At 51.6% G+C, this 26,335-nt stretch overlaps 1 protein-coding gene across 3 annotated transcripts in view; it reads right to left on the bottom strand.

Moving 5' to 3' along the window:
* Positions 1–3,581: 3,581 nt before the first annotated feature.
* SIRPA (signal regulatory protein alpha) overlaps positions 3,582–26,335 on the bottom strand; it is a 42,818-nt gene continuing 20,064 nt past the window's right edge. For all 3 annotated transcript variants that reach the window (XM_036825321.1, XM_036825323.1, XM_036825324.1), the window contains exons 4-9: positions 20,886–21,206; positions 19,971–20,300; positions 18,037–18,147; positions 14,996–15,020; positions 8,491–8,530; positions 3,582–6,084 (exon numbers count right to left, since the gene is read on the bottom strand). In XM_036825321.1, coding sequence (XP_036681216.1) covers positions 5,830–6,084; positions 8,491–8,530; positions 14,996–15,020; positions 18,037–18,147; positions 19,971–20,300; positions 20,886–21,206 — 1,082 coding nt within the window. In that variant the 3' untranslated portion in view covers positions 3,582–5,829. The remainder of the gene's footprint in view (positions 6,085–8,490; positions 8,531–14,995; positions 15,021–18,036; positions 18,148–19,970; positions 20,301–20,885; positions 21,207–26,335) is intronic.

The following is a 26,335-nucleotide window of genomic DNA, read 5'->3' as shown; positions in this document are numbered from 1 at the left end:
TGAATGTGTGTGAAGGTATATGTGTGTGAGTGTGCGTGTGAGCGTGTGTGAATATGTGTGTGTGTTGACTGCCATCTGCACCACACTGTTGCAAGGGGCTGATCTATTCTCTAACCTTCACTAGAGCCCCCTGAGCTGAAGACTACTACTCCCCCATCTCACAGGTGACCAAATGGAGGCTCAGAGGCGAAGCCATTTGCCCAAGGTCACAGGGTGAGGACTGCACAGCTGTCTTGACACCCCTGGGTGGAGAGAGGAGGGGTTTGGGCTCAGGGTGAGGAGGGAAGGAGGGGGGTTATTAAGGGAGTCTCAGTAGACGAAGTGATGACAGATAAATGGTTCGTCACTGTTTCATGTGCTGCTGTGGTCACCTGGATGTTATCTTTCAAGGGAATTCAGCAACGCTCCCTAATCCCTCACCTGGGCCAGGCCCTGGGCTGAGCTCCTGGACAAAAGATAAGGCGTGGACTCCATCTTAAGAAAGTGTCAGGGTGGGGCAGGCAACAAAGTTGGGGGTGGGGTTGAATCCCCAGGGGGCCAGGGCACCAGTCTTCTTAGAACTCCGAGGTATAACTTGTATGCAGAGAAATGCAGACATTGAGTATGTACTTGATGGATTTTTATATCTGCAAGTCCCCACATAACCACCACTTGGGTGGGGAAACAGCATCCCATCACCCCAGAGGGCCCCTAGGCCTTCTCCCCTTCACTACTTCCTCCAAGGATAGCCCCCCTCTGACCTCTGCCACCAAGCTGTTGCCTGTTTTTGAACATCTGGGGCACATGTCTCTTTGGAAAGCATTTAAAATTTTATAATCCTGTATTCAGAAAACAGACCCAGATCCTAGTCAAACACAGTGCCATGGTTAAGGGGGGGACAGAGGGGGCCACAGTGGTGGCAGGCTGAACCCCGGGGAGGCCCAAGGGTACATTGGCTGGCTGGTGACCGGACAGGGGAGCGAGACCACCCCGACGCCTTGGGATGAGACCGCATGATGTTTCCTGGCTCCCAATAGAGCCCAGTGCACCCCAACCGTGTATGTGGCCACTGCTGTCTCCCCAGCAGCCCCCAGTCCCCATCATGCCCATCCAGTGCCCACCCATACCCACGGTGGCACCACTGTCTAGATGGACAGAGGCTCTTGAACAAAATTCGTAATCTCTGTGCTTCAGTTTCTCTGTTAAACCGGGGGTAATCTTAGGACCTACCTTACAGGTGTGTTAAGAGGCTGGAGTGAACTGATATTAAATAAGTTAATATTTGTACAGAGTTTAGGAGACTTTCTGATATGTATAAGGGCTTATGTTAAAACTAAATAAAATAAACTAATGTGGATCGAATCTTGGCTGGTGTGAATATGCTAGAAGACGCAGACGCTTTTACAGTTGGGCATTAGAACCTTGAGAAGGAGCAGAGATTTTCGTGATTATAATGTAAAGTGGGCAGGGGCTGCAGAAGGTGAGAGCACGGGTCCTCAGGGATGGGGGCGGGGTGCGGGGGTCCTATCGCTCTCCTTTGCGCAAGGAACACCGAGGAGGTGCCTGATAAATGCCGAATGCTTAACTTATTTCCCGGCAGGAGGGAGAGGGTCACTTGGGTCCCATGAACTTAGATTTCGCCTGCCAACCTCAGCCCTAGAGATACGGGCTGTGGAGAAGCGAGGCCCAGGCGCTGCGTGAATTACATCCCCAGGTCTCCTTGCCTGGATGTGCAGTCTGCGCCCCCACTCCCGCCTTCCCAGAGAACGAAGGCATTTCCCCACCTGCTCAGCCTGTATTCATGCCTGGAACACCTCATCTTGCAAGCAGCACACGTATTTCACAAGTTGGGGCCAAGGGAGGAGAGCTGAGTTCTCTGTCACAGCCAATGTCCTGGCGGGTGAGGCAGGTGACCTCTCTGAGCCCGGCAGGAAGCTCCTTGCCTCCTGTGTGGTCACATGGATCAGGCCAAGGGCTCAGGGCTGATCCCGGGTGGGCTTGTGGATCCAAGTGCAAGTCCCAGCTTGACTAAAGATTCATTGTGTGAGATTAGCCAGGTCATGTGCACTTCTGAGCCTCAAATTTCTGTCTCTCTCTGCAAAATGGGCACAGCCACCACCACTACTGGACAGTTAGGAGAATTAGACATGATGGAGAGACTTCCCTGGTGGTTCAGTGGTAAAGAATCTGCTTTACAACGCAGGGGATATGAGTTCGATCCCTGGTCAGGGAGCTAGGATCCCACATGCCGTGGGGCAACTAAGCCTGCAAGACACAACTCTTGAGTTCGCACACCTCAACGAGAGAGCCCATGTGCCACCAACTGCAGAGCCCGTGCGCCCTGGAGCCTGTGCGCCACAACTAGGGGGAGAAAACCCGCACGCCACAACTAGAGAGAAGCCTGTACGCCGCAACGAAAGATCCTGCATGCCTTAACAAAGATCCCGCGTGCCACAACTAAAGACCCGATGCAGCCAAAAAAAAAAAAAGAAAAAACATAATGGGGAAGAGCCAGACTACTTGGGCTCTGCCATGGGGCATTAGGGAAATGACTTAACTTCTCTGTGCCTTGGTTGACTCATCTGTAAAACAGGGATAATAAGAGTTCCTACCTCACATGGTGGTTGGGGGATTAAATGAGTTAATAACTGTAAAGCACTTGGCATATTACTCACCACAGCAGGCATTAGCTATTATTACTGCTAATAATTTTGCATAGTCAGTGCCAATACGTAATGTGTTTATATTAACTCGTGGCTAAAAGTTGGGCTCTGAAGCTGGCAGCTAGAGTTTGAGTCTCAGCAACGTCACTCATTAGCTGTGTGACCCCATAAAAGTTACACCACCTCTCTGTGCCTTGTCTATAAAACAAGGTCAGTGCTATTATTTACCTGGAGTTGTAAGGTATAAAGGGGTTAATCAAGTGCCGACACACAGTAAGCACTAACTATGAATGTTATGTTGCCATCATTATATAACTGTCATTAATATTATTAATATTCTTATGGAGGAGACATAAAGAAACTAACATTTATTGAGAACCTACTATATACTAGCACGAGACATGAATCATCTGGCAGGGTTATTCTAGGACAAGCATTAGCTTCCACATTTGGTAGAGGAGGAAAGTGGGGCCCCGAGAGGGTGACCTGCTTGTCCAAGATCCCACAGGTGGTGAGGGGTGACCAGACCCCACTGTGCAATGTTTAGGGCAGGAAGACCCAACGCTTAGTGAAGGCCTGCCATGTGCCGAGCACCCTAGCCCCTTTAATCCCCACACTAACCCTAGAGGGGGGGGTCCCCATTGTGCCAATGATCAGCCTGAGTCTCAGAGAGGTGAGTGGTTTGTTCCCGCAGCTACAAAGTGGCAGAGCCGGGATTCAAACTTGGTTTTCTGTTGGAATTCTGCTCAAGCAGGTGTTTGGGTTGCCTTACCCTGACTCCCTCTGAGCCAGGGGAAACAAAGTCTTTGTGTCTATAAAACCCAAGAGAGGACCAAACGCTGAAGTCGCTTCCAAGCCCTGGGGCCCGCATGATCTTCTCCCAGGCTCGTGGGCACAGGGACAAACTCACAGAGACAAGGACACTCAACACCCAGAGGGGCTGTTGTTACCCAGAAATCTTTATTACAAAAATATTTTGCAAGCCAAAAAGTTTAAGTTGCAACTATATACAAAATAGGGCCTGTTTCCTTCCCCGCAGTTTGAAAATAAACTCCCAAAACCATGCTCCTTCCATACTGTTGTTTCGACTGCTTCCTTTTCCTGGGGTTTGGTTCACAAGGTATGGGAATCTCCAGGCTGCCAGGCTGAAGCTAAACTACGTGACTTCCTTGGCCTCATTCCTTACTCCCCTTCCAAAATTCAAAATAAAATAAAATTAAAATGGCACCAAGAAAACATTTTCTAAAAATTCTGTGTGTGTGCGTGTGTGTGCTCACATGCGTGTGTTCTCTCTGGGCAGAAGAGAGGGAGACCAAGGTTTACAAGCCAACCTTTTGGAATCTGGAAATAGCTCGAGCCAGGTGGCTGGGCCACTGTGCTCCTAGATGCCACAGAGAAACTCTGGCTTGTGGGGCCAGAGCTGCCCACATGGCCTGTTGGCTCAGCCAGTTCCTGCATGCCATCATGTAAAACAGATCACCGTCCCCCAGAGAGCTGGGTCTGCCCTCGGCTCCCGGAGTTCCACCTGGAGGACCTGCTGATGGGCAGGATGGCTCAGCTTCTGGCTCTGACAGCCTGAGCCAGGAATCCCTTGGGCATCAAATGGCTGGACCCAGGGGGCAGTGAAGATTCGCATCTCAGCTCTGAGAGCTGATCAGTTACACGTGAAGACCGAATAAACAGAGCTTGCAACACCTGCTTGCCCTGGGCCCAGCCAGGCCCCCACACTGAATTGGAGGGTTGCGGGGTCTGAGGATAACAGGGTCACGGCCTCTGCCCAACCTCTTGAGACAGAGGGACAGAAGGTGGGTCATTCCTGGCTTCACAGCTGCCCAGTCCTCCTGGCTGTCTTTGATTTATTCCAGTTTGATCTCGACAGGGTTTGGGAGCAGAAATGGAAGATTCCACCTTCAGAGATGAGCTCAGAGAGCTGGAATGGGGAAAACAGCCAGGCACAGCTTCCTACCCTGCACGGCCCTAAAGTGCTTGTGAGCGATGGAGGGGAGGGATGGCATCTTTCCTCTCCCCTCTGTACAGGTGAGCAGACTGAGGCGTTAGGTCTTGGCCAGATGGAGAAGGAGGCAGCCTGGAGAAGCACAGGCAGGTTCAGACTTAGCACACTGGGGGCTCGGAAGGCAGAAGTACCAGCCTCGTGGAGAGAAGGCTAAGTGTCTCCATGGAGCAGCCAACCTGGAACCTTCTTCCCCACCCTCAAGCCTCGGGGACTGGGAGGGACTCAGTTTCTGCTGTAAGAGAATCCCTCCAGAACAACCGACCGTTCAACCTTAGACTGCACAAGACCCAACCACGCACTTCAACACATGACAAAGAGCCAGGATAACACTGCTGTTGTTTTAAGAAAAATACAGAACAAAACACCACAGATCAAATTTTCTAACACCTCAGTTTCAAGATTGCACATTTCACATTTCTCAATAATTTACAGGCGTCCACAGCGAGAGGTTGTGAGTTAGTGCTTGCTGAAGGAAGCGAGCTCAGGTATGGAAGGGAGAGGTGGGGCCACGTGGAGTATCACCGTTGGAGGTCCTCCAGGTCTCGAGGGCCGTGAAGAAGAGGGGCGTTTTGTCCCTCAGTCCTTGGTGGCAGAGGAGCTCCTCAGACGGTCCTCTCCTCCCCGGGGCTTGTGGCTGGTCAGTGCAGAGAGGGGAGGCCAGGACTGCTGGCCGCCACGGCACCAAGTCTCGGGATGCGCATCCAGCTTCTTCTCCATGGATGGGCAGTTCGATCTAAAGGGAGAACTTTCCCCAAAGCCCCAGGTGGGTGGTGCTGGGAGGAGGAGGTGGGTTTTCTCCCTCCTCACTCTGGAAGATCGGGCTGCAGAGTGTCAAGGAGGCAGTCAGTGGTCTCCAAGACCATGACAAAGACCCACAGTTGATGGACAGAGGCGTGAGAGTTCTTGCACCCCTGATGGCTCTGGCCAGTTCCCAGGTCGGTTCCCTGCCTAGTCTGGCAACATCAGCCTCCATGTGTGGCCACAAAGAGGGGCCATGGCTGCCCTGGAAATGCTGGAGAGCCAGCTGGGTTGGGGAGACAAGAGCTACCCTCACTGTTGGGTCCTGTTCCACCCTGGCCCTCCAGGAACTGGGCTGGCTGTCCTCATCAAGGCTGCCCGCAATGGGGCAGGAAGGCTCATGGGGACAGACCCTAGAGATGGCCACGGCCCTGTTCACTTCCTCTGGACCTGGACACTGGCGTACTCTGAGTAGGATGGCTCAGGCTTGGGAGCTGGCTGCTTGGGGTTCCGGTTGAGGTGGACCATGTCCAGGTCGGCGTAGGTGAGGGTGTCCTCAGACACAGGTGGTGGGCGGGCCTGAATGCTGGCATACTCCGTGTGGTTGTTGGGTTCGTCGGCCTTGGGGGTGGACTTCTTCCCCTTGGGCAGGTTCAGGTCTGCATATGTGATGTCGTTGTTGTCCTGGATCTAAATGAGATGGACAGAAGGTCATTCTGGAGCCCCCAGCCACTCACTCACCCTCAGTACCAAGTCTGGTTGCTTCTGTCTCTTCTTGGCCTCCACTGGCTCAGCCCTAGTTCATGCCCCCTCTTCTCCGGCCAAGGTCACCTGTCTCCAGCCTCACCCTTCCAATCAGCCTCCTCCTCACACAGCCTGAAGGGTCTTCCTAACCGTCAGTGTAGTCGCCTCACGTCCCTGCTTCAAAGTCGCCCCCTCCTGCAGTCCTTGCCTGCCTTTCCCGATGCTCTTTCCTCTGCCTAGAGTGTCCAGCCCTCCTTCTTCTTGTAATGAAACCCAATCCACCCTGTCAATTTCATCCTAAGACCCTCCTCTCAGCTGGGTCCGTCTCTGTGCTTCCTCAGTCTGTGCTTCTGCATCACAGCACCCACCACCTAGGGCTGTCTGTGCCTGTTTGGAGGTCTGAGAAGATGCCGACCCCCCAGTGGATGCAGACATTCACTTATTTACTCATTTATGCAAGAAAAATTCACTAGGCATCTGTTATAATGCAGAAACCAAGGCTGACACAGAAGAAGCCCCATGGATGTTAAATGAATGAATGAATGAGTGGTGGACGGATAAATGGATGGCAACAGTTTCAGCCCCGCTTCTGGTGAAGCTGGGGACTGGGGGACAGAAGACAGGGGTGTGTGAGAATGAGGCCAGCAGTGAACAGGAGGTAAATGTTCTGTAGGCAGAAGTCGGAGTGTGAATCCTGGTTCTGCTCTCTCTGGCTAAGGGACTGGGCAGTTCACTTAGCCTCTCTAGGCCTTGGTTTCCCTATCTGTAAAGTGGGTCTAATAATAGTATCTATTGCCAGGGTCACTGGGAGGATCCAATGAGATGGTCCAGGTAAAGCTCTTAGGACGGAGCCTGGCTCATGCCAAGTGCACATATGTTCAGCACGTGTCAGCTGTCATCTGCCACCTGGCAAACCTGAACCTCTCCCACATGCTCATCTTATTACCCACAATGCCACCTTGAAATTACCCATCATGCATGACATACTTTGCTCCTTCTGTGCCTGGCACCTGCGCTGTAGAAGTGGAGGGGAGCTACCAACACCCATGATCCTACCTGATGCACAAAAATAACCTCAGTCCCCAACCGCTGACAGGCGCCCTGCTCTCACGTGGATCACCCGATTTAGGCCCTATCACAACCCTGCTTGGTAGGAATTATTTACTCTATTTTACGGTGAAGAATCTGAGAGCCAGAGAAGTTAAATAATTGGGTCAAAGTCACACAGCTAGAAAAGAGCCAAGGTCTGCTGGCCTCTAAAGCTGTGGTCCGACGGCCCACAGCACTGGGAGTCCTAGTCACAGGGCTGCAAGCTCCACAAGAGCCTTGCTCACTGCCCAGGGCCTGGCACATAGTAGGTGCTCAGGAAGTCCCAACTGACCGTGAATTCTGTACAAGTTTCAGTGCTCTTTTCGCCGTCATTCTTTCCCTGCAAAGTTCCAGAAAGAACTTCGACTTTGAAAGTCCCAGAAAGTAAAATGACGGGGGAGAAGGCCTTCCTGTCCCATGACTGGAAATGGTCTTGGATTTCTAATCACCACCTGAGCTCATGCCCAGGACCCGCTGGAGGCAGGAAGGGCGGGGTGGGGCTGTGCTGGGTCAGGAGAGTTTTGGCCTAGAAGCACGGTGCCTCTCACCAGCCCTGACTCTCTTCAACAGACTACAGATATGACGATGACAACTGCCAGGGAAATGTCAAGGACAGCTGCCATGTTCTCATTCCAGGTTCAGGGTAGGGCCTGTCTCCTTACAAGGCTCAGAAGAGCCCTCTGCCTCCAAGGTCTGACAGCGTCAGCCGGTGCAGACAGGGCCAGAGTTCTCGGAAAAAGGCCAGCCATGGTGCCTTGAAATCCTCTCAGTGATGCTGGGGCGAAAGTGCCAGCTCAAGGGAGCGTGCCCTTGCGTGAGGTCATTAATGACATGGGGTCTTCCCATCAGCAAAGGCAGCGCAGTGCTGCGTGTTACCCCGTGTGAGAGGCACAGGGCTGCAAGGGTGCCCCTGGTGGAAGGACTGGCTGGGCACGTGCACGGAGGCTGGATGGCGTGATGAACACTAAGCCCGACTCCAGGGCACCGTTTAGACAGAACACATGGTGGACGGTGCCCTTCTAAGCTGTGCAGTGTTTGGCACTGAGTCAGACAGGCGGGGACAGACTCTCGGTGGTATGATTTCCTTGCATCGACAGGAGTTGCAGATCCTGTTCTAAATTAAGACTCCTTCACCAGGGTGGGCGGGTGCCAGGGGTGGAGGATCCTTGCTTTCCTGAGTCCCCCCTCCCGCTGCTCCAGCTGGGAGAGTCTGTCCCAGCCTGTTCCTGTTTCCCAGGAAGGGCATCTCACCAAGCACCGTACCTGGGTTGTTTCTCTAGTGTTCTTCTCGGGCTCATGCAACCTAAAAAGGAAAGAGACGCACAGATAAAAATACCCTCACTATCTCCAGTGCTCATGCAAATGGATAAGAATAACATTTAGGTTCCACTTCCTATATGGGTGGAGGACATGGATGAGCGATTCCCAACAGAAACACAACTGCTTATCACATGTTTGGACCAAAGGGCTTTTCAGCAATGCACTACCTTTTTTTGTTTAACCTACTTTATCATCAAGGATCTTTAAAAATTATAATACTTGGTGCTGGGGAAGGTGCAGTGAAACTGGCAGGTTCACACACTGCTGGTGGGAGGGGCCGACCGGCACAACGTTTTCTGGAAGCTGCTTGGCAAAGTCAAGAGCTTGGAAGTTGTCCTCATCTTTTGACTCATAATCGCACACTTGGCCGGGTTGGGGGGTGGGATTCAAAATATAGAAAAAGCTTTATGCACAGAGGCATTTACCACAGAATGAGATGGGGGAGGAAGGTTTACGCCTCACAGCTCCACCAACTAGGACTGGTTAAGGAAATTAGGATAGATTTGTAGATAAAGACTTAAAAGGTTTATGAGGAAGTTTTTTTTTTTTAAATTACAAATGATTACATTAAAATGATAAGTATAAAAGCAAAATTCTCTGTGGAATGATTTCAGTTATGAAAAATGTGTGGATAACACTGGAAGGAAACATAGTAAAATGCTAACAGCAGGGGTCTTTGGGTGGTATTTTTTCTTCTTTTTAGTTTCCCATGTTTTCCCAATGTTCTATATTATACACATCTAAGTCACCATTAAGAAAGGAAAAGAGAAGGACCAAGTGTTCTGGTTAATCAAAGAAGCTCTTCAAGCACTTGATTCTGTAATTGGAGGCTGTGGCTTGGCTCACTGCAGGGTCACAGTCAAGGTGGTGAGCAAACCAGAGCCACTAGTTCTGCAGGAGTTGTGTAAATTCTCAAGCTGGCCAGTCTGGGGATGTTAGCCTGGATCATGTCAGAAATGAGCAATGGGGCTTGGCAGTGGGGTTATTAATGGATTTGGCATGAGCGCTTGGCTCAGAAAGCAGTTCTGGGGCAGGACGGGCCCCACGTGGCCACAGCAACGGCCCTCCAGGAGCAGGGACATCGTCTGGAGAGGACCATCACTCACTCAGCTCCATCCATACCCCTCCTGCTTCCAACGGGTCTGGCTTCCCACTGCCTTTGGTTCAAGTCCAATGCCTTGCCCTGCTCGTAAGCCCTGTGCAGTCTGTCCCTGGCTGACCTCCCTAGGGGTCTTCACTCCCTCTCCCTCATTCAACCACTTACTCACTCACCCAATATTTCTCAAGGGCTACTTGATGAGGCCCACTTTACATGTCAACAACAGCCTTGAAGAACCCCCTCAACCACCTTTCCTCTTGGTTAACCTTTGTTCATCCTTCAAGACTCAACTACGTTGTCACTTCCTTGGGAAGGCTCTGACAGTGCTGGGCTGGCTGGGCTGCCGCTCCGTGACAATTTCAAACTTCTGGCATATTTTCCCATCTGGTTTGTGCGTCTGGCTGTCTGCCATGCTTCTTCACCACATAGGTATGGGTGCTCAAAACTGACTTGGAATGAATGACAATCAGGCTGCCCCAGGGCCTTTGCACACTCATTCCTCCTTGCCTCTTCATCTGATTCACTCCTTCTCTTCCCTCAGGGCTGTTTCAAATAGTTCTTTCTCAGGGAAACCTTCACTGAATCCCAAACTCCATTCTCAGAACACTGGGGCTCCTCTCTCAGAGCAATTATTACAGACCAGAAGCAGTTATCCATTTTTTCATGTCTGTCTCTCCTCCGGTCCCTCATGTCTCAGTGAATGGCATTGCTGTTACTCATCCCTGTGCTCGGCTAAGGAAGTGGGAATCACCCCTGATTCTCCTCCCTCCTCCTTTAAAACCTGTGTCTAATCCACTGCAAGGTTTGTCGACTCTGCCTCCAAAGTACATATCGAACCCCTCCACTCCGTCATCACCACCATCCAGGTTTAAAATTTCTGAGGAGCCTCTGGCGTCTCTGCTCTATTCCTGCTCTGCCTGCACTCCACTCCCCACTTGTAAAATGCATCTGCGATGTCATATCATTTTTCTGCTTAAAACCCTCAACTCCTTCCCACCACGCAGTGAAATCCATCTCCGAGTCCTGACTGCCTGGCCTGCGTGATGTGCCCCCACCAAACGCTCTAGTCCTCTGTCTCCACCCTCGATCACTCAGCTCTGGCCCCCTTGCCTCCTCCACAGTCTGTGACCACGTCCAACTGCTCCTGCCTCGGGGTCTTGGCACTGGCCATTCCCTCTGCCTGGTCCACTCTTGCCCCCGATATTCCCATGGCTAGAGACTTCTCGCCCCTCAGCTGTCTCCTAAATGTCCCCTCCTTAGGTGGCCTTCCCTGACCGCCGACCGCACACCCACCCCTGCCCCCACAACCTCTGCTCTGCGCCTGACTTTGTGTTATTTAGTCAGTGCCTGCAGCACGTCGTGTATTAACCTCCTAGCTTGTTTGGTAACTTGCCTCCCTGTGGACCACGAGCTCCATGTGGGCAGGGACTAGGCCCGTGTCATTCACCACCGGAGCCCTGACACCTAGTAATGGGCCGGTGCACCGTTAGCATGCCATAGATGTTTGTTGAATGAATGACTGAATGAATGAACATCTCTCCCATGGGATCAAAAGTGCCACGAGACCAGGGCTAGTGTCTTTTTTGCTCCTCTTTGCAATCCCCCAGCTTAAGGCCTGGCGCTCAATCCAGATGAATAAATGAAAGAGTCAGGGAAGCCTTAAATATTCCAAGAATAAATTCAGTGAATGTCTGACAAGTGAACAAATGGCCGACCGAATGAACTCCAGTGCCCAATTAAGGGAGCAGAGCCACATTTTTCTCTCATCTGAGCTGGGGAAGATTACAACATTCTCCTGTACGTTCCTAACCTAGGGAGTTAGAAATAGCCAGTCCCCCCACTGGCCCTGCACCCTGATGGGCCCTTTGAGCTCAAAGTGGCGGCATTGCCCCCTCCCCTGCCCCGCCCCCTCCCTGGGTGCTGGGCTGTTACCCATGCCAATGTCCTCTGGAAAGCGTCTGACCCCAGTCAGCCTAGCTGAAGCTGGCGGCTGCATGGGAAAGTGCCATTACCGCTCACTAGCTAACGCTTTGGCTTAGAGAGATGAAAGGGAGCAAGTGATCTCACGGCTCCCTCGGTAGGCTCATGCTGGAAAAATAAAAAACAGGCAGAAAACGGCTGGCTTCTCTGGGGAAGAAGAAACAGGCAGCAAGAGGCACTGGATCAGTGATGAAAAGCCTCAGCTTCAGCGTCAGAGAAATCTGGTTGACTCGTGGTTCAGCACTTACTAACTGTGGGACCTTGGGAAGGTCACACGACTTCTCTGAGCCTCAGTTTCCTCAACCACAACATAGGGACAATAATAAGCTTCTAGAGCAGGGGTTCTCAAAGTCCAGCTCGGAAGCAGCAGCACCAGTGCCACCTGAGAACTTGTTAGAAATACAAATTCCGCATCAGAAACTCAGGGGGTGGGGCCAGTAATCTGCATTTTAACAAGCCCTCCAGGGGATTCTGCTACACACTCAAGTTTGAGAGCCTCTGTTGAATTAAACTGGGACAATAGTAAATCATAGGATTTTTGCAATAATTAAATCATCAATGGGCTAATATAGGTAAAATCATAGATCTGTGCCTGGAACACAGTGAATGCTCAATAAATGTTAGGCGCTGACGCTGTTGTCATTATTATTATTGCCACACCCCTTTTCTTCCAGAAATGTATTGTCTAACTGAGATGACACGTAAAAAATAGTGACAACAATAAAAACAAAACAAAAAAGAGAGATCCTTCCATATTTGGGGCTGTGAAGCCACTGACAGGGAGAGTTTTAGGGATTCAGGAAGTTAGAGATCGGGGATTGCTGTGGTGGTTTGGGATGGCATTTGCTCATTCATTTATTCAACAAACCATTACTGAGCACCTATTCCATTCTGGGCATGGTGCCAAGTTCAGCAGCAATTAGCAGTGAACATGAGGGAAGTAATCCCTGCCTTCAAGAGGGGTGGGTTATACTATGGGGACAAGTGCAGAGACAACTTGGACACACAGGGGTGTCCATCCAGGGGCATCAGGAGAGCTCCCAGGAGGGGCCTCTGTCCCTGGAGGAGGTAACACCCTTGCTGAGCCCAGAAGGAAGAGCAAGAGGTAACCAGGGAAAAGGAGGGGCGCCTACACTAGCTTCCATGTGGTACAACTCCAGGGGGCGCTGTTCAGAGCCTGCCGTGACTGCCGCCCCCTGAAGCTGTGCAGACCCTGGGTGGTTCAGGAGCAGGGTTGGGGAGCACATCTCAGGGAGAGAGGCCAGCGCACAGGGCGAGGAGAGCGAGGATGCAGCGTGAGGGAGGAGGTGAAGGGGGGCAGCGTTGGCTGAGCCACGGAATGTGAGCTCCAGGAGTGGCTGGAAGTAAAACTGTCCAACACAGCAGGGCTGGACCACGAGGGGCTTGAGGGCCTCAGGAGAGCATCTGGACTACCTCGAGAGCCACAGGGAGCCACTGAGGGGTTTTAGGCAAAGGATGGAAGCTGAGCCTTGCCCTTGAGAAGAGTGTACTTGGGTGGGAAGTGTGACAGGTGAAGGCCCGGCAACAGGAAGCACGTTTCCCTGGGGGCAGTGAGGAGCCTGGTTTTGCTGGAGTGGTGGCTCTGCTTGTTCAGGGATGGGGAAGCCGGGAGGCTGGCCAGGGCTCAGAGCAGGAAGCCACCTGTGGAGGTCAGAGCAGAAAGCAAGGCTCTCTCCCAAGGGCACCACAGACTCCCGCTGTGGGGCAGGAGGGACACATAGTGTTTCTCAGGGCCCTTCAGACAGGTCAGATGCTCTTGCTGTGTGCAACCGCAGTGCCTAGTATTTCCCCCCTACATCTGTGGTCCCCAACACAGGACACAGCACCCCTATGCCCCCAACCTTGGTATTGTCCTTGACCCTACAATCCATCAGCAAGTTCTCTTGGCTCTACCTCCAAAATATATCCGGAATCTGACCATTTCTAAGCCCATCCCATCACCCTGGTCTAGGCCACCACCATCTGCTTGGACTACTGCAGCAGCCTCTTCTCTGGCCTCTCTGCCTCCACCCTCACCTCCTTTAGCTTGGTCCACACAGAGTGTTCAGGGTGATACTTTTAAAACAAAGTCAGATCATCTCCCTCCTAAGCCTCCTCATCCAACTGGAAGTAAAACCCTGAGTCCTAACAGCTACAGGCCCTAGACCCCTGGCTTCCCCTCCAGATCCTCAGTTCTGCTTTGCAATTCTGAAATCCACAAAGCTCTAAAAATATCAAAAGATTTGCAAAACCCATTTGGTGGCAAAACCTGTCTCGAACCAACATGAAGCTATTTATAGTTTGTATTTATCGTCCTTGGTGTGGACGTTCATGTTTCCATGCAGGTACATTCACGTGGTAGATGATGGGGTGCTGCCTCTATTCTGCTGGGGTGAATGTCGGGGGCCTTCCCCAAAGCTGCAAAGTCTGGATTAGTCACCCATCTGCTGCATGGGCCACAGTTAAGGTACGTGGGCCTGCACCTCCTGACATCATCCCTTCCTGTCCCTTCACTCCTCTGCTCCAACTGCTGGCCTCCCCCATCCTCCCGGCACTGCCCACCTCGGGCCTTTGCCTCGCCTGCTCTCTCGCCCAGCATGTGTCCCCTCACAGGTCCCCAGCTCCAGGTCCCTGCTCATATGTCCTCTTCAGAGGAGGTCCTGCCCCTTCCCTCCCTGCCCCCAAGTCTCCATCCCCTTGCTGTGTTTGATTCGTCACCACCTGACAGGGCATTATACTGTTTTGCCTCCAGGCTTACTGCCTGCTTCTCTCACTGACATCTGAGCCTCATGAAGGCCCAGACTGATTCTTGTTCACTGCTGTATCCTGAGTGCTCCGAACAGAGCTGGTGCACAGTAGAGACTCAGCAAAAATCACCGATAATGTGAATCAACAAACTAATGTACCATCTGTGATGTAATGTCATCGGCTTAGCTTCTGACCAGGTCACGGGCTTCAGGAGGGCACAGATGCTTCTATCCTACTCATGCCAGCATTGCCAGGGCTGTCTGTGCCAAAGCACTCAATGAATATTTAGTGAACGAAGGAAAGAGCAAAGTATACAATTTGGATTCGGGGGCAGAATGTACAGGAGGTTTCTGCCACAGTCCAAATGGGATTTGATAAGGGTCTCACTGTTTGTGGACAGCAAGCAAGAAATCAGTGCCTCTGTGTGCAGAAATCCCCTCAAATCCCCTCATTTGAGATAGTAATTAAAGATGGACCTGGTGAGAAGAGCTTACAAAGGAAAGAAATAGAACGGTTGACTGGCGCAGGAGTGAGGGTCAGTGGGTGTGCATTATGCTTTGCAGTTTTGGGGGCAAACAACAAAATAACTACAAAATCACCCTAGCGCAGTGATGTACTTACCGTGTAGAAGAAGTGGAGCCCTTGGCTGAAAGAGAGAAAAAACAAAAGCCAGTTATTTAACCTAGAAACACACTTTTCTCACGTAACTTTGTGTGTGTGTGTGTGTGTGTGTAGAAGAGGAGACAGAGGTTTACCTCAAAGGATGTTGGGAGGAATAATTGAAATCACCTCTAAACCACAGGAAACCCCATGTCCACCCCACTGGGGTGGGCGGCCCATTATCTTCCATGGAGGAAGAGTGAGCTGGGCCTTCCTGCTTTCCCATCTCTGGGAATTGCCAAAGGTCAGATCCCAAAGCAGCCTTCAGCCTGGGAGAGGTCAACTGCCCTACCTCTGTCTGAGCCTCACTTCCATGCATCACACACCTTACCAGAGACCCTACAGCAAGCCTGGGTCCCCATCAGGGCCCTTCACTGCTGGAGAACAGGTTTTAGCAGGTCTGCTAGGTAGGGGGGTAAGTGTGAATCTCACTTCTGCCACCAACTCACTTGCTGTGTGACCCTCTGTGGGTCATTTCCCCTCTCTGAGCTTGGATTTCAGTGCTCTAACTCACAGGGTTGGGCTGGACACTCATTTTCATCTCACCACTTTCCAAAAAAGGATCTTGGGAGGAAACAAAGGGTCCATCTGGCTCAGAGATTTTAAGCCTGTGATATGGGGCATCCCACAGAGAAGCCACTAGGGTTCAGCCACCATTTGACTCTCATTTTGCTGTAAAATTGTAATTAAAAAGCAACACGCACAGGCAAATGTGCTCTGCACCCCATTTTAACAGGCTGGAGGCTGCCACAATGCAAGAATTCTCACTGCCAGATTAACGCTTGGCGCCTGGGCAGGTACTGGATTTTTAGGTGAGTGGCACCAGTTATATGCTGCAGCTCAGCATCTAACATTTGAATGGAGGCTGATGGGTTGCCAAGTGCTGGGTCATGAGTCATCTCAGGGAGTCCAGTGACGGGACCAATCATCTCCATTTTACACCAAGGACACTGGATGACTCCCTAAGGTCACACAACTGGTAAGTGATAGAGTTGAAATTAGGATATTTCACTGTGAGTATGAGGTAGAGGATGGCAGATACCTCCAGGGACCAATGAGGGAGAAGGGGTGTCTCCTTAGGATGGAGGTGAAGTGCAGAGTGGTCTCAAACATAGTCCCTGGAGACCCACTGTCCAGGTGTGAATCCTGGCCTCAGCACTCACCAGTTGTGAGACCCTGAGCAAGTTTTATAACCTTCCCATGCCTCAGTTTCCTCATCTGTAAAGTGGGGTTAGGTCTGTGAACAGTGCCTGGCACATCAGAAGATCTGACTGAGGGCCAGTTGTCACTGTCTCTAGAGCCTATGTGTGAGAGCTGGGCTCTGCACACAAGCAGACGCACCACTCAGGGCTGGGTGGCCTTCACCAGCATCTGCAGTTCCCCAACCCCCCTCCCCCCTCTGGAACGCTGGGTCACTGATGCCCAGGCCCATGGTACTGAGCTCACATGTGCCGGAGCCTGACGTGGTGGCCAGGGATGAGGCTCCAAAGGGGACTGGGACACTAGTGGACACCGTGAACGCTCCATCCAAGGGCTGGCTTGTCACTCTTGGTGGGCAACAGACCCTGCTTCCCCACCTGAGGAGGAGTCCTCCCTGTGCGGGGGCTCCAGGAATGTCAGGGAAACCACCCTGTAGATCATCCGGCAGAACCTCTCCTGGATTCCAGATATGCGGGCCCTGACGCCAGCCCTCCTGGACGGGAGCTGGAGGCTCAGGCAGTGTCTCAGAGCTGAGTCCCTCCAGCCAGCCCAGCAGGGAGGGAAACTTGGGGACCAGAGGAAAGGGGGTGCAGGACGGGTGCGTGGCTGATGCCCAACATGCCTGTTGAGCTCTGCCTGGAGGTCTGGGCGCAGAAGCACAGCTCAGGACCACACTTTATAAGCTGCGGCATGTGGTGGGTCACAACCAGCATTCTTAAAAGAATATAGTACAAAATATGACAAAAAGGAAAATATCAGAGTTCCAATTTTATAGACGGGGTGTGTGTGCATTGGGTTGAGACATGCAATGTATTTCTATCACTTGTAGCCGAAAAAGTTTCAGAAACACTGGCTTAAAATAGTCTCCTTCAAGAGTGGGAAGGAGAACATGTATCTTTTTAGGTCTGAGTGTGTCAGAGCTGCTGTTTCACATGAGCTTGTTTGTTTCATAACTATCCTCCAAGGCAGGCACTGCCACATCCATTTTATAGGTGAGGAAATGGAGGCTCGTGGAGGCCAAATTGTTTAGAGCATAAAACAAGGGTCTGGAACGCTAGTTTGTCTGACTCCAAAGTCAGAGGTCTGGTCACAGTAACAACTACACACACACACACACACACACACACACACACACGCACACACGTGCTTGCCCACGCACGTGCATGAGCGTGCAAACAAGGGGATAATGTCCTGGATTTGAACTTATACCCTCCTGCTGCAGTCAAAGGCCACACATCTTGCCACAGTGAAGGGAGCTTTCCAGGGAGATGGCTCATGTTTCCAGGCTCATGTACAATACTGACGACAGGAGTTAACATTTATTGAGCATTTGCTGTGTGCTTGGCATCTTACTAACATTGTACCCACAGTCAGCCATTTAATCCTCCCAACGGCCTCAGAAGTAAGTTGTGGTATTATCCCCACTCCCTTCTAGCCTCCTGCCAGGGTGCTGGGCATGTAACCTGGACAGGTAAGGGGAAAGCAGAAGTCTGCCCGGGGCTCCTGGGAAACACTGTTTCCTCCCTGAGGCCCTCTTGCCACCCTGGCATCTCCCTGCTTCCCACCTTGGTAGTGGTCCTGTGAGGATGTGAGGCCTGGAGCAGTGATGGCTGCGGGGGTGCTGACCCACTCAGATTCCAGCCTGGTGAAGGGCCCACACAGCCATGGCACTGTTACCTTTGGACTTCTTGTTACCGGGAGTTAACTGGACATCTTTATGGCTTAAACTGTGTGAGGCCTCCCCCTCTGGGAAGGACAGCCCAGGGGCAAACTCATGAGGAGGAATTGAGGAAAGCACCCACCTTTCTTCTGTCTGATTCGGAGGAGGTAGAGGGAGGTGATCAGCAGGGCCACCAGCAGGGCACACACTACGCCCACCACGATGAAGATACTGTTCCAGTTGTCAGCCTTGTCTAGGACCACACAAAATAGAGGCTTCTTGTAGGAAAATTTAAAACAAAAAAAAAGGAAAACCCACTGCCCCTATTCACCACGAGGCAGGCTTCATTAACTGAAAACATCTGGCTCAGACATTTCAGGCCACATGGGCACGTCCATGGGTCTGCACACACCTCTCCTCATGGGTTACCCACCGGCAGTGCAAAAACCGTGCCGAGGTAACAGGGGGGAAACGCTGCCATCAGCCTCGGAGAGGCCCAGCTGCAGGGCATGGGCGGGAATCTCCCTCCCGAGGAACAGACATATGTTCTTCCTCATCTGAGTGAGCCGTGGAGCGGCCACACAGGGGCGCAGGTCTGCCCGGAACTCCTAATCGTAGCTGGGGCATCACACAGCGCAGGGGGCAGGGGTGGCGAGGAGTGGCGGACGTGCGTCTGGACATGCAGAGCCCCGAGGCTGTGCCCTGGTCCGTGCCCAGGGCCTGGGCCTAGGAGCACTGAACCCAGGACATGGGACACGGAGACAGGGCAGGGGTGGCGCCGGGCACAGGCAGGTGATCCCACGTGAGGGCACAGTGGGAGGCCAGGAGCAGGTCTCAGACACGTGGGTTCCAATCAATGCCCTTTGTTGTGTGACCTTGAGCAGGTCATTTAAACCCCCCTCACACACTGGCTTATGTTACTGAGGCCAATAGTAATCTCTACCTCATTGGATAGCTCTGAGGATTACCTAACCAAACCAGCTCGCACATCAACCAGCTAACTCACTCTTTCATCCTTTCTAAAAGTATTTCTTGAGTGTCTACTGCATACCCAGCCCTGAAGCTACAATGCTGCGACAGCTATGGTCCCAGCAGCTGAGACTCAAAGCTGGGGGGGGGTCACCAGGGTCACCTCCCTCAACATTGCCAGGGGCAGGCGGAGCAGCCCAGAGACGGGCACTGACTTGTCTAAGCTCCCCAGCAAGACTGTGACAGGCAGAGTAGATCCACACAACCTGTCTCCAAGGGCAGGGCTCATCCTGTGAAAACCAGCCATTGGTGGCACCAAAGGGCACCGTGACAGGCCCCAAGGCTTCTTTAGAGCTGTTCCCTTGAAGGATGCACGAAGGAAGGAAATGGACTCTATTCTAATCCATTCAAAGGGTCGCTACGTACAAGCGTACAGGTGATGGAACATTCCACGGTGGTACCAAAACGCCAACTAGGTGCTGCCGTTTTGAAGAAAGAAGGGAGACACATCGACAACAGGTTGGATGGGGGCTGACACCTTTCACTCTCCCAGAAGGGTGGCAGCGTCACCATCACCTTAAATGGGCCTAGAAATGTTTCCTGGGAATCGTCCCACAGAAATAGCTGCTCATGTAACAGAATATGTACAAGGACATTTAGTGCAGCATTGATTTTACTTGAGATAAGCCGCAGACACCCTGAAGCTCCCATCCCTACTCCCAGTGGGGCACCCTTGCGATGGCAGCCAGGGAGACAAGGCCCAGGTAAGAAAGAGCAAGCCGGAGGGAGGTGGGCGGACATGGAATGGTGAACACAATTACTGTTAGTGAAAGAAAGCAAGAGGCAGGACGCTATGGACAGGACGATCTCTCTCCTTCCCTACTTTCTTTCTTTCATGGATATTTATGTCAAAAGATCTATAAAGAATATACCAAACTCTTACCAGTGGTCACTCTTGGGGGTGTGGGATTTGGGGGAGGGAACTTATTTTAAAATTCTATCTTACACCTATTGTCTTCTAGATTGTTCTATAATAAACATGAATTACTACCTTTAATATTAAATAAAAAAGGTAAAGAACTGGGTCAGTTGGAGTGGAGGCCTCACCCAGAGGTTCGTCTGCATCCTGGTTCTTCTGGGGAGCAGAGGCCTCCAGCGTATGGTGTTTGGTGACCGCCGGCTGTCCGTCATGCTCCACCTGGCAGGTGAGCAGCACAGCCTCCCTGTGGGCAGATGAGTTCACCAGGAGCCAGCTCGTCCGGCTAAAGGTCCCGTCCTTGTTCTCTATGAGGGTCGAGGTCATGTCTATTCGGGACACATTTCCGTTCTCCAACCAGGTCAGCTGTAGGTGCTGGGGGTAGAACTTGCTCACCTGGCAGGTGACATTCACCTGGTTCCCCGCCATGGGGTGTTGGGTAATCGTCAAGGTCGGCGGAACTGAAACAGCATAGGCAGAAGCTCTGACCTTATGGAACCAGCAGGTCACAGGAGAGGGGCTGGATAACAGCTTGCAGCACAGCAAGGGAATCACCAGAGGACAGAGTCAGGCATGCAGCAGGTGCTCAAACACCGAGGGTCTCTTTGCATATAAATGAAATCAGAAGCACACTGCAGGGCACACAGTAGGTGCTCAAGGACTGGGCTCCTATTAGGTTAATAATGTGTGTCATCTACAAGCACAGCCCCTGGCATGCAGTTGGAATATAATAACTGCAGCAAAATATATGAAATCACCAAGCACATAGGGGCCTGGCTTATAGTAGGAGCTCAGTAGTTGGAGAAACAATTGATAAAGTAAAGGAAACTACTTAGCACAGTGCTTGGCACATGATGGGTGTCCACCTGGCAGCTGCCATTAAAACAGTAGTTAGTGACCAGCTCCTCTAGGAGCCTGGTGATGGGGCAGGACTGTCAGGAAGTAGATTCCAGGCAATTTGAGGCCTGGAGCACAAAGCAGGGAGGAGGAACAGGCTGGGGCCTTGAGGGCAGGGGCGGGCTTAGGCTGGCGTGAGGGGCATCTACCTCGGATGGTCTCAGACAAGTTGGCTGTCCCACGAAGAGGAGGGTCTCCCTGCAGGGTGATGTGGGTCACCTCGCAGATGACCTGGGAGCGAACATCCCCCGGGGCCAGCACCACCTTGGTTGTGCTGGAGATGCTGTAGGAAACGTTGTTTCCCTCTGGTTCCACGTTGGTCTGGGAGGCTGAGAGCTCATTGCCATTTTTGAACCATTTCAGGGAGATGTTTCTGGGGGAGAACCCGTGGGATTTGCAGGTGAAGCTCACTGTCTGCTCAGGTGTGACCCTCACTGCGGGGCCTGATACCACAGGAGGAGAGGGTTTGGCTACAAAAGGAACATTTATAAATGATGAACATGATTGTAATTATCATCACTAATGATAAAAATGTGACACGGTTAAGAACCACCACACATATTATTTTTTAAATTCTTCAAATAGTTCTGGGAGGGCAGTGTCATCATGCTCATCTGACAGAGGAGACACACAGGTTCCCAGAGGTGACTCTGAGTCAGGGGCAGGGCTGACATCGAATTCCAGGCCTGAGTTCAAAGTCCACCTTCTTACATCAGCCAGGTGATTTCCCACCAGTTTGGGCAAAGGAACAAAAGTACTGATTGGTCTTACGCTCCTGTTAACTGTTCCTAGCTGGGCTCCCCCTGGAAAACTTAGGTAAGTTCGGAGAAGTGTTTACAGAAGTAAATGCAGGGGAAGCAGGGTCATAGTGGGACCACGTGAAAGCTGAACCAGGCTGGCCATCCAACGAGAGGTGTGGCCATGGCACCTCCCAGCTCCTCGTCTGTGAAAGGGGACAGCATTATCCTTCCTGGGCTGCAGTGAGGGTTAAATCAGGCAGTGGGAGCATTTTTGCTATGAGTAAAACACAAGATGATTCACAAAATTAAACAAACACAGATCTCTCTTTAACCCAGACTGTATTTATATCCAGAGCTGTCCCTTCAGGTATCTATGAATTTACTGCATAGTTTTCATTCTTTCCGCAAATATTCCAGTAGGACTAATGTGCCAATCCTTGAATTTGAAAGGAAGGGAGCAAAGGGATGTTTTTCTGAATCTGGGTTCTTCTCCTGGGTCAGTTTTAGGTTGAAACAAAGATCACTGAGTACTAAGAAACCAAAGGTGGTGAATTTCTTAATCATTATTAAATCAGAAGAGACATAGACACAGGCCTATGAAGCAGCAGAAGCACCTCTTGTGTCCTGAAAATGTACACAAATCAGCATATCAAAAGTGAGGGCAGTTTCTCCCTGTAGAAGGGCCCTCTAGGGTGTCTCCAAATTGTTCGTTATTACGTAACACCTCCTGTAAAAGTTGGCAGACAGCAACTATTATAAATATTTGCATTTGTAAATATTTAACTTGCTTCCTAAAACTCATCAAACATTTTGAGGACATAGTAAGGAGGTGTTACTTGAATAAATCAAGTCATAAAAACACCAGCATCCTGGACGTAACTAAAGGGAGCAGATACTGTGATCAGTTAGCACTTATAGAGAGTTTTTGGGAGCCTGATGCTCGGCTGATCCCTCTAGGAACCTCAGCTCTCTCATTCCCCACATCAGTCCTGAGAGGGAGGCTCGAGAGTGGCCCCATTTATGGGATGAGGCTCAGGGAGGATGCAGCTGGCCAAGGGCACCCAGCGAGGAAAGGTCAGAGCTCATCTCACTGCACACAGGACTGAATGATTTTAGGGTGTCTGATCTTTATTCTTAAACCTCAGTGTCTGATTCTAGACAAAGTGGGTAAAGCACCACCTGGTAAGATGAGTGAGGATGTATGTAAAACACAGAGCCTGGCATATAGTTGCTTAATCAATAACACAATAACATCTTAATCATAAGATCTAGTCATTCCTAGGTCTGAAACTATGTATTTATTCTCTAAGTAAGAAGGCAAAACAAAAGTATTATGGAAAAAGCAAGAAAAGTCTCAAACCTTGTTCCCTGCAGTTGCCATGAAAAATCCACATGAATAAAGGAGTAGGAAACCACCAAATTATGATTCTCTCCCTCTTTTTAAAAATAATCCCCTCAGGGAAAAATTTGGGGGAACTGGCTTTCAAAACACACAGGGGATCATAGGCATTTTCCTGCAGGTCAGCCCTTTACAGAAGCTGGAAGCATTTTGAAAGGAGGGAACACAGACTTGGTCAGTGTCACTGTGGTGTACTGAGGCAGGAGGGCTCTGGGCTGAGCAGGGAGTGTCTGCAGGGATTCTAGCACCTGTTTACACACACACACTTGTTTAAAATATGGGAAAGTTTCCCCAGAGGTAAAGCTCGGGTCTGAACAGGGTGGTCTGAGTGGGCAGGAAGCCCCTCTCAGCCCAGATGAGCTCACTGGGGAGGTGTCTCTGCCTCTCCACTCAGGCTGACTTCTTTGGGCCTCCTAAGAGCTGTCACCATCACGGGCTATTCTGAAGCACCCACACCCGGAAGAACTGTTCTTACAACTCAGGCACCACGGGGGACCCACCTTTGTCAGGGAAAAACCACAGCCTTCCCTCTGTGACCTCAGAGGACATGTAGATCAGGGCTCCTCTATCCTGGCTGGCACCAGCATCCTCTGCAGGAGTTAAAACACTCACCTGCCCAGGCCCACATCTGGCCAATTAAATCAGAATTTCTAGGGTGGGGACAGGGTCTGGGGAGCTCGTCACTGTCTCCCAGGTGATTCCAGTGAGCAGCTGAGGTTGAAAGGCACCCAGCCCCACCCCAACCCCAGTTGTACTTAGTCCTGGAGGGAAAGTAACCCATCTGAGGTCCTCTGGCTCCGGCACATCAGAGCTCACGTTGGTGGAACACGTTCCGGGTGCCAGGCTCTGCTCTAAGCTCTTGACATGCGTCCCTCATTCAGTCCCTGCAGCAGCTCTGTGAGGGCAGTGCTGTCACTGATGGATGAGGACCCCGAGCCCCAATGTGGGGAGGGACTCGTCAGAGGTCCCAGAGCCGGGATGGGGCAGAGCTGGGATGGGGGCCCAGGCAGTGGGGGCTCGGCCCATGCTCTCAACCGCTGTGCACTGAGCTCAGTGACACCCAGCCCACTCCATCCAGGGCTTCCTAGATCCTCTCCATCATCAAAGACTCCTGAAAGGCAGCGTGATTACCACCATTGCACAGATGGGGAAACTGAGGACTAGAGGGAACTGAGACATGCCCAAGATCACACAACCTGGGAGGCCAGCACCATCACTCCCTGAGGGGCTGTCCTGTCACCAGGTCATTGTACCCTCAGGACATCCTGCAAAGGCTGTGTGATTATCCTCTTTCTACACGTGAGCAAATGGGGCCCAGTACAGGGAACTGGGTCACAGCCTTGAAAAAACACCTCGACTGGGGGGCCCCTACTCTGTGCTGGTGATTTAGACAGAGCACCTCAAATCCTTCCAACTATCCTGAAAGGAGAACATGATGATCACCATTTTACAGATGAGAAAACTGAGGCTGAGAGAAATGAAGGGACTGTCTCCTCACCGCCCCCCACTGTGTCCCAGAAGTATTTCCTGTCACCTCCAAGCTTTCATGTCCATCAGCAGAGCAAGCGTCCCACCTTCACAAGCCCCCACACTGACCACCACCCTCCCCTTTTTTCCCTCGGAGATTCTTGACTTCAAGCAACTACAGGGAGGAGTGGCCTCTGAGTGCCCAGGCCTGGGGACCCTGTAGCAACAAGGGAAGACATGGGCTCCTGACCCCTGAGTCTAGAATATGAACTCTTGCTCATGTAGGGGCCCCAGCACCCGCTAGGGAACACCTCCTCCTCCTCCTCCTCAGTCTGCTGAGCCAGGAATGGGCGTGCATGGTGCTGCTGGGATTGCAGTGGTCCCTCTCTGTGCTGTCCACGCTATACTTCCTGGAGCTGCTCCCGCATGAGGCCGAGTGAAGGAGCAAGATCACAACAATGGTGGAAAAACGATTCCTGGTTCTTTTAAGTGTGTCTTTTAGGAACACGTTCAGGACATCATGAGACACTGTAGTATCTGTCTGATCATGGTTGTAAAGGTAGTCCTGCCTCTCACACAGGACTTTTCCTCATAGTTATTACTGAAGAACAGAACAATACAGGATTTTATAGGAGAGGGCTGAAGCTTTCTCTACACTTTGACCAGCACAGCGGGGTGTGCAGAGAGCAGGGTGTGAGTCAGGGTGCTGGGGGTTCAGTCTTGGCTCCCCTACCTGCTCGCCAGCCACACCCCTTTCTGAGCCTCAGTGTCCTTATCTGTAGAAGGGAAAACAGACAGCCCTTCCTTCTGAGCACTGGTCATAGGGAGCAAAGGCCATGAGGAAGATTCAGCGTCTGTCAGGCTGCTGTTCCCTGGCCCCCTCCCCTCGCCCCCTTCTCATCCAGGGAATCCTCTGGGCAGGCGGCCTGGGGAGGAGGGTGAGCCGCCTCCTGGGAGGCAGCTGGTCTGGGTGGTGGAGGAGCCACTTATTAGCTGTGATTGGCTGGGCAAGGGAACCACCATCTGGGAAGTTTAGTAATAGCTGCAAAGTCAGGATAAAGGCACCTTCCCTATGTCCAGGGGTAATGGGGAGATTCGATTGCTACCACATCTAGGAGGGAAATTTGGCAATATCCACACAAATTAAAATACACATAGTCCATGATCTAGCAATGCCACTTCCAGCGGGCATCTCCCACTTGAGTAGAGTGATGCAGGACAAGATTATCCACTGCAGTGCTGTTCCAATATCCTAAGTTTGGGAACAACTTGATATTTGTCAACAAAAGACTGACAGACGCTGTCTCCATATGCTGAGCGCTTTGCAGCTGTTGAAACACTGGGCAGCTCCAGGTGCTGATATGGAATGAGGGATTTGTGGCTAAAAATAGGGAGAGGTTCCCAGTCACCTTGGGCCTCAGGGCCTGAATGTGAGGGGCATTCTGAACCTTGGGGAAACCTATGAAAAGGCTCCCTGTTCAATGGCTAATTCAAGGAGCTTTTATCTTGTCCCCTCTATGTGCCAGGCTCTTCCATGAAACCAGTTCCAATGGTGGTGCAGGAGGGAGCCTGGCCCGGAATCAGATCGGGTTCTGGGAGGATCCCCTCACTGACCACGTGGCTGTGGCCTAGGTCCCTGTCACATCTTGGCCTCAGGCTCCCCATGTGTACTTTGGGGGTTGCACTGGATGGTGTCTAAAGGTCCCTCCTGTGTCACAGTCCAGGATTCAGGAGTCAGAAAGAGGATCCAGGGTCTTTGTCAGAAAACTCTAAATGAGCACCTTTGCTGCCTCAATGGGGCAGCCCCTAAGTCACCCACATGGGGAACCTCTTCCCTGGGGAGGGACCTTCTGAGATGACCCAGCTCTGCTGGGAGCCTTCAGTGACTGTGTGAGTCGGTCCCTGAATCACAGGAGGGTTTTCCCAACAGACCCACAGGAAACACCCAACCTCTGGGCATCTCCTCTAGCCTGGGCCGTCAGAGTAAACACTG

This window comes from Balaenoptera musculus, chromosome 15 (assembly GCF_009873245.2).
Source record: "Balaenoptera musculus isolate JJ_BM4_2016_0621 chromosome 15, mBalMus1.pri.v3, whole genome shotgun sequence".
Lineage (NCBI taxonomy): Eukaryota > Metazoa > Chordata > Mammalia > Artiodactyla > Balaenopteridae > Balaenoptera > Balaenoptera musculus.
Note: the sequence above shows the minus strand (reverse complement) of the source record. Positions and strands in the feature narration are given on the sequence as shown.